This window comes from Gossypium raimondii, chromosome 8 (assembly GCF_025698545.1).
Source record: "Gossypium raimondii isolate GPD5lz chromosome 8, ASM2569854v1, whole genome shotgun sequence".
NCBI classification, from domain to species: Eukaryota; Viridiplantae; Streptophyta; class Magnoliopsida; order Malvales; family Malvaceae; genus Gossypium; species Gossypium raimondii.
In genome coordinates, this window is record NC_068572.1 from 25,061,946 (window position 1) to 25,070,502 (window position 8,557).

At 33.8% G+C, this 8,557-nt stretch overlaps 1 protein-coding gene across 4 annotated transcripts; it reads right to left on the reverse strand.

Annotated features, from left to right (window-relative positions):
• Positions 1-3,905: 3,905 nt before the first annotated feature.
• On the reverse strand, positions 3,906-8,103 carry LOC105791080 (sphingoid long-chain bases kinase 2, mitochondrial). Of its 4 annotated transcripts, none has more exons than XM_052634221.1 (10): positions 7,634-8,097; positions 7,435-7,551; positions 7,266-7,342; positions 7,144-7,197; positions 6,956-6,996; positions 6,189-6,298; positions 5,803-5,955; positions 5,078-5,140; positions 4,348-4,477; positions 3,906-4,253 (listed from the first exon to the last, which is right to left on the reverse strand). In XM_052634221.1, exons 2-7 carry the CDS (start codon positions 7,532-7,534, stop codon positions 5,927-5,929), a joined length of 411 nt encoding a protein of 136 aa, XP_052490181.1. In that variant the 5' UTR covers positions 7,535-7,551; positions 7,634-8,097; the 3' UTR covers positions 3,906-4,253; positions 4,348-4,477; positions 5,078-5,140; positions 5,803-5,926. The 4 variants fall into 4 exon arrangements, with proteins under 4 accessions (XP_052490181.1, XP_052490182.1, XP_052490184.1 ...); XM_052634222.1 differs by having other exon boundaries at positions 3,906-4,271; XM_052634224.1 differs by having other exon boundaries at positions 6,189-6,274; positions 7,634-8,090.
• Between the last annotated feature and the right edge of the window lie 454 nt (positions 8,104-8,557).

The following is an 8,557-nucleotide window of genomic DNA, read 5'->3' on the forward strand; positions in this document are numbered from 1 at the left end:
GATTCACTTTTTCTATCTCTATATCTTACAATTTTAATTCATTTTTATGTTATTTTATTTTATTATTTTACAAACCCTAAACTTATTTCTTATTTAACTCTCATACTATAATTGACTTAAAGTATTAATTATATTTTTACTTTTTTAGGTTAAGATTGATTTAGTACTCGCCTCCCTAGGGATCCTCAGAGTACTCACCTACTTCGTTGTAAAATCAATATTACAGCTCGACTTGTATACTTGCAGATACCGCCGCATAACCCTCTATTTTATTGCAGTATTCAGACTTCTAACGTTAGTACATCCAGAGGCGATCAATTTGTACCTTTCAATTAATGATTAAGTATTAATCATTGATTTTGAAGCCTATTGGATCTTCTATATGGTTTGTTAAATGTTAACATATTTGTCTTAGGGCAGTGGGGTTTTTGTCATTCGAAGTTAATTGTTAACTTGTTCTTACATTCGAAAAAGGAACAAAAGTTCTTCCAGTAAGAAGCATCTCAGATCAAAATTTTAAAAAGAATTCTTACTCTGTTTATATAAAATTTGTCAAACAGTGACATTTTTCCTCAAAGAACAAAGTGTAGTTTTTAAAATTTCATCAGGGCGCTAGACCCTCATAGGGGGCACTGCCTTCTGACCCTCACAAGGGACTTTACGTCTTGACCCCACTGGGAGCTTCGCCCCCTGACCCCTGTGCATAGGTAACATTAATTGTAGGAACAATTTGGTAATTCACATTAACAAGCCGTTGAATAAATTGTGTCATATGTTGTATGCTATGTTTGATATGCACTGTGTCTAGAAATGCATGGTTATAGCCTGATAGGCCATTCAATTTATTAATTGCAAAGGTTGTAATTTTATAAATACGACCTATGTGTCATGCTTTTCTATATTTCTCTTGTATTTCTCTTCTTATCTTATTCCCTCGTAAGTAAAATGAGTTTCTATAATTGTAAATTGTATGAGCTGCTACGGACTAGAGGAAAAGAAGGACTCCCTAAAATGGGAAAAAAGCTTAAGAAGTTGCATACACCCTTAATATTCCTTTTGGTTCTCCTATTGGGTTGGGAGAAATCACCTTAGTTTTATAGGTTATAATCATTGCATTGATTTACTGCTTTATATTTTTCTTGTATATGATACAATGGATGTTATGTTCGGATGCATGTTATAGGACATTGATAAGATTAAGTAAAGGATTAAATGAAAAAATGTTGACCATTAATGGTGAGATTAATTTAATTTAAAAACCCTCAATAAAATATTAAGTTAAGGTTGCCTTCCAATATTTACCTTCTTTAAAGCCTCGATCGATACAACGTGGGTTTCGCTAAAGCGAAGTACTTGTATCTATCTTAGTTAAATGCAATGAATAAGCTAGTGATATATTTTGGTTATAATATTGGTTAATAACTTAACTAGGTTACCCTAATAGGGTTACAAACCTAGAGGCAAGAAATTTGGATGACCTTGAGATGATAGGAACAAGAGTTGTTCACCAAATAAAGAGTTACATAGGATGTAATTAGCAAGTGTTGCTTACCTAAATAACCATAATCTTGACAGAAAAGAAAAACTTGAATTAAAAGGAGGTGAAACATGGATCTTCACCGAATAGAAAACTTTAGAGAAAGAAATTTTGAAATTAATATTTGAGGGCTATTAATTTCGAATAAAATAGTGGGAGCATCTTTTAATAAATTCCTTTTAGATGTTCATAATAAACTTGGTAAATTTACTCATATGCAAGTTTTATTATTGTAGATTTATTATAGCAAACAACACAAACTCTCTGTCATTGTGATCTATCCTTGAGAAGGAGAAGTTGAATAGCTTGAACTTCCATGATTGGTTCCGTAACTTGAGGTTTGTTCTAAAAAAAGAACAAAAATTATATGTCATTGAAAAACATGTTCCTTATGAACTAGCAGCTAATGCCTCTAGAGTTGACAAGGATGCTTATATGAAGCATCTTGATGATATGTTAGACATAAAATGTCTAATACTTGTCACCATGACTCCTTAGCTTTAAAAGCAACATGAGGATACGGTTGCCTATGATATGATCCAGCACCTTAAGGAATTATATGAGGGGCAAACACGTCAAGAGAGGTACGAGACCTCTAAAGCTCTATTTCAATGCAAAATGGTGGAGGGATCCCCTATTGGAACTCATGTTCTCAAGATGATAGGCTATATTGAAAGCATTGAAAAGCTAGGATTCCCTCTAGGTGTGGAGTTGGCCATCGATGTCATCCTACAATCATTTTCGAATAGTTTTAGCTAATTTTTCCTTAATTTGAAAATGGTTTTCAGATAAATAAGACTTCGCCGTAGTTACTTAGCATATTGTGAACTGCTTAAAGTAACATGAAAAAGGTTGGACCTAAGCCCATTCTAATGGTCCACATGGAGAACGGAAAAGGAAAGCTTAATGTTAAGGTAAAGCCTAATGACAATGGCAAGGCCAAATGCAACAAATGTAAAGCTGCATTGAATCCTAAAGGAGGAATTGCTAAAGAAGGAAAATGGTTCCATTGTGGTAAGACCGGACATTGGAAGAGGAACTACCCTGCCTATCTTGTAGAGGTCAAGAAGGCAAAGGAAAATGGAGTATCCACTTTAGGTATTTATGTTATTAATCTCAATTTATCAACATCTACTTCATGGGTATTAGATACTAGATGTGGTTATCATATTTGTACCTCTATACAGGGACTGCAAAGGAGTAGGAATTTGGTTAAAGGAGATGTGGACCTGGGAGTTGGAAATGGAGCAAGAGTTGCTGCATTAACTGTAAGAACACTTATTTTATCATTGCCTAGTGGACTTGATTTAATTTTGAAGGATTTTTATTTTGTGCCAAGTTTGACTAGAAACATTATTTCAATTTCTTGTTTCGACAAAAATGGTTTTGAGATAATTATTAAGAATAATTGTTGTTCATTTTATCTCAATGATGTTTTCTTTGGTTCGACACAATCAGTAAATGGCCTCTACATTTTAGATCAAGATAGACTCATTTATAACATAAATACCAAAAGGTCAAAAATAAATGACTCTAATCAAACTTATCTTTGGCATTGTTGATTGGGCCATATAAGTGAGAAAGGCGTATCAAAGCTCCAAAAATATGGAATTTTGGATTCTTTTGTTTTCGAAAAATTGGATATATGTGAGTCTTGCTTGTTGTGTAAAATGAGTAAAACTCCTTTTATTAGTAAAAGTGAGTGAGCTAGTGATTTATTGGGCTTAATACATAGTGATGTAAAAGTGAGAGAGCTAGTGATTTATTGGGCTTAATAGTAAAAGTATTTGCGGCGCTTTCGCAAGCGCAAAAAAAAAACGCCGCTATTGGAAACGTCGCTAACATTTGCGGCGTTTTTAAAAACAAGCGCCGCTAAAGGTCGTGACCTTTAGCGGCGTTTTTCCAACAAACGCCACTAAAGAACATGACCTTTAGTGGCGCTTTCCCCAAAAACGCCGCGAAAGAACATAACCTTTAGCGGTGCTTTTTCTAAAAACACCGCTAAAGAACATAACATTTAGCGGTGCTTTTCACAAAAACGCCACTAAAGAACAAGACATTTAGCGGCGCTTTCCCCAAAATCGCTGCTAAAGAAAAATACCTTTAGCGGCGCTTTCCCCAAAAACGCCGCTAAAAAACATGACCTTTAGTGGCGTTTTTGGAGAAAACGCAGCTAAAGGTCATGAAAAATAAAAAAAAAATTATTATAAAAATGCCACAAATCCACTCCTATCTCTTTACCCCTTTAGAACTGTTATCAGTACATACATCACTCCATTCTTTGGTTAGAGATTGCAGCAACAGAAAAAGTGAAATTCCACCAATTAAGAAATATATAATTTAATTTGAAGACGTATTAAAATGCAAATTCATGAACAAGAAGATCAATGTTTTTCACTATATCTCATGCAGCAAGTCAAATTGCCTTTGATTACATAAGATTCCTTTGAAATTTTTTTTAAAAAAATTCAAACTAGTTCATATCAACTTGCTCAAGTTGTATGTATAAATTGCATATCAACACCTTATTTGAACTTACAATTCTAGGAAAGCATAAAATGTAGTTCCATGAGCATGCATTTAAAGTAGCAAAAAATTATCGATTTCAAGGATGCCTAAGCTCCAAATCTAGCTCTTGCGTGTCACTTGATTCTGAATTTTGACTGCTCGATCCCAATGAGTTGCTGAGATGTTTCTTGCTCCTTGAGTGTGAATCCTATAAGAATGTAAGGAACTAAAACAAGTTAAATTTTAAAACACAATCACATAGCACATAAACTAAAAAAAGGAAGGGACTTGTGTGTAGCAACCTCAACATGTAGGTTTAAAAGTTCTGGTCATGCTTGGTTGTGCAACATGTTGGGTGCCTAAGAAGCCACTGCTTGGCTGGGAATCACCATATCTGATGTTTTCCCTTTGATCGTATTCTCCAACCCCCATCTGTAATAATTTATAATTGTAGTACTTGATTTCATTAATATAGTTATTGATGCATAAAGAAATGAGGGAGGTGACAATGGAAAGTAGCACTTTAACACTTTAATTTACAGCATTTAAACACTTCAATTTGCAGCACTTTAACATATCAATTAACAACATTTATACACATCAATTACAGCTATAAAACACTTCAATTTGCAGCACTTAAACACTTCAATTTACAGCATTTAAACACTTAAATTTGCAGCACTTAAACACTTAAATTTGCAGCAATTTAACATATCAATTAACAACATTTATACACCTCAATTATAGCGATAAAACATCTCAATTTCCAGCAACTAAATACTTGAATTTGCAGCACTTAAACACTTCAATTTACAACATTTAAACACTTAAATTTACAAATCCACCATCAATAAAGTAGCATCAGGATACAGATCCACCACCTTTTACCACCATTTGCAAATTTTTTTCTAATATTTTCATTTCCTAAAACTCAAATGTAACATCCAAACCAGATAATGTAATCAATAAAGTAGCATGAATTTGTAACATCCAAAAGCATTTACTAAAATGCATACTTAGGTACTAGATTACCTGAAAAGCATTGATCATAAAATCCAGATAATTTGTTTTCTCTGCAATGGTTAATTCTCTTCCCTGCATCCAAACCAGTTATCAAAGATTTAGCCTATTTGTCATCAATTTCTGAACAAAGAGTACTTAAGTACTACATCTAGTGCTTTTGTTTGAAGAAAAGAAACAAATATTACAAGATTTATGAGATCATACATAAAAGATAATTTCTTTAAAAGATACCGCTTTTAAAATTACGATTTTAAAACTTAGATTTGCATTTTAAAACACATACAAAAATAAAATTATTTTTATTTAAAATAACATATGCAATATGAACAAAATAAAATATGTAATATGTGTAGGTGAAAACTTTTGTTTAATAATATTAATATGTACAAAAATTTAAAATGAAGCATTGATTGTGTAATAATATTAGTAATTGAGATTTTATATATGTTAATGATATGGTTTCAAATCTCAACATTTATAATTTAAAATGAAAAAGACAAGAATTCTTGTAAGAATATAAGCTATTTCTCTACCCGACTCAATGTACAATTGACACTAATTCAGTGAGGTGAAACATTTGCTGTAGTGGTAAAGTTGAGATTTTATATATGCTAATGTCATGAGTTCAAATATCAACATGTATAAAATAAAATAAAAATGGTTTTATTTGAAATGTAAAAAGACAAAAATTACTCTTGTATGAATGTAAAATATATAAAAGAATGAAGTAAAACCTGGGCTGCACTATGTGCCATGGGATAAATTGCTAATTGAGCATAGACGGAAGAAGGCCAAGAACCAGGACCTCCTGTCCTAGATGCTTCCACATTTATAAAAGCTCCTATGGAATCACGCCATTTATGTGTCCTCATGAAACCATGTGCACCCTAAAATATCAAAAGCAACAACGTTTCATAAGTCTATATGTAGGATATCCAACAAGATCTAGATCTTTCAGCAAAATTAACAAAATACTGTCAGCATGCAGTTTGATCTTTCAGCAAAAGCAACAACATTTCATAAGTCTATATGTAGGATATTCACCCTACTTTATATGACTTTATAATATGAATAAGAATACAAGTACTTTAATTGATTCACAATGGCAAGTCCCACATACCCATAAAACCTGCAGGGTAGGTCTTATCAGTCCTAACCTTCCCATCTACCATAACATGCCTTTGCATAAGAATAGCAATCACTTCTCTGCATGTCAAAGCGTACTTCAGTCTGTTTCGCAGAATGAGAATAAGTGGCAAACATTCCTTCAACTTGTGGGGTGAAACTTAGATATTAAACATACTTATGTCAGGTATAAATCAATATCGAATAAACTTGAGCCCTAGTGACTACATTCACATTACCATGAATCTAATGTAATAACCATTAAATTCAAAGCTGTGGATAAATCTTGGTGCAAAACAAGGTACTATTATGTAATGCAAGTAATAAATTAAACAGGTTAAGATAAATTATTTTATAACAGTGCTCAATACATATTTAGATATGAATATAAATTTTCAAAACTCCTTTAAAATACTCATATTTAACAGTGAAATTTGAATAATATAAATAATATATATCTATGACTACATTCACATCACCATGAATGTAATGCAATAACCTTTTGTTTCAATGATTGGGGATAGATCTTTAGTGCAAATTACTAAAAAAACACTATGTTTAGCATGTAGCAGACTTGAGATAAAAAGTTAAGATGCACTCTTCAGACAACCACAGATTGTACAACGTAAAAGTAATGGTCATAAGAGGCTTTTAGCATCTTAAAATATTGGTTAGACATGCATTCTTAGACATGATTATGAAACCAATACCATGTCTGTCTATGTACATAACTTGGTAAATAAAGCGGAAAAAGAAGCATACCCATCCCAGGCACTGCATACTCTTTCACCCTCCCTTATTGCCTGCAAACCATTATCCACTTATAACTTACAAGTATATATAGTCATTCGTAACTTCAAGTTTTCCATAGGCATCTTAGACCAAATTCAATTTCATTGTCTAAATTGGGAAAAATAAAATAAAATGTAAACGAAGCCCTTAATTCTTACCTCGCTAGTAATGTCAATTGCATGAGAAGGACCCGAAGTCAAAGATTCAGATATCTGAGACAAATGCAAGAGATTTTCTTATTATATTAACCGAAAAAAAGAGAGGAAAAAAGAACACTCACATTACAATCACTGCCGAGGCAAGATTGAAGATAAGGAAGTAGTTTCTTCCACTCTTTACCGGTTCTCCCATTAGCACCTGCTCCTCCAAATCCCCTTGTTAAAATAAGCGTAATAAATCCAGGACGCAAAGACATTTTTCAGAGTAAAAGGGAAGAAAAGAATAAGAACCTCCAGGATTGATGATGAAAACTAGATCACGGCGGTGGATAGGAGAAGAGCAGGAGACGCCGCAGAAGACGGAGCAGTCAGAGGAGAGATCAGAAGCCATGGGGTTGTTGGTCTCGGCTGTCAAAACGGAAGGCTTGGCAATCAGAAACCGTACCCCACCAACAGGCGTCAGTAAGTGATTATAATAGCTAACCATTACCATATTTCGCTTTGAGTGGAGTTAATAATTATATTGGTCGTCTGGGTTTTGAGCATCGAACAAGGAATCTTTTAAACATGCGGGTGTTTCCCTGATTGGAAGCCGCGACTGCAATTGGTGTTAAATTATATTAGCAGTAACTTTAAGATGAACAGCTTTTTCGGGTGAAGAGATAAAATAAAAAATGAATGAAACAGGGCCCACTCCCTTGGTTTCCTCGTTGTAATCGTAGTCGTCCATTGCTGCTGCAGAGCTCAGAGAGCAATGAAGAAGTTTCAATAAGTAGAGAAAATGATGAAGGAGTTCAAAACGATGAAGAAGGGGTGTTTTTTTTGTTAAACGTTTGTTAGGGTTTGGAATGGAAAACTGATTTGTAATGGGAAGGGAACTAAAAAGATTGGAAGATGGAGGGAGAATCAAATATTTTCTCATAAAAAATATTTGTCGGCCATGGGAAGATTAGGGATTTCAAAGGGGGAAATTTGGGGTAAAATGGTGTGATTTTTTAAAGTAAAATGATTTTTGCGGTATTTTTCATAAAAACGCCACAAAAAATTATTTCATTTAAAAATAGAGCATTAGAGGCGCTTCTTCAAAAACGTCGCTAAAGCCCCGAGCATTAGCGGCGCTTCTTTAAAAATGCCGCTAAAGCCCCGAGCATTAGCGGCGCTTTTCCAAAAACGCCGCTAATGCCTCGAAAACTCAGAAAACGACGTCGTTGGACTGAAGTTTTTTGCGGCGCATTTTTGGAAAACACCGCTAATGCTCACTTTTAGTGGCGTTTTTTAAAAAGCGCTGCTAATACTCGATCTTTAGTGGCTTTTTTTAAAAGCGTCGCTAATGCTTGATTTTTAGCGGCGTTTTTTATCCAAACGCCACTAAAAATGCCGCTAAAAGCCTGTTTTGGTGTAGTGACACAAGCTA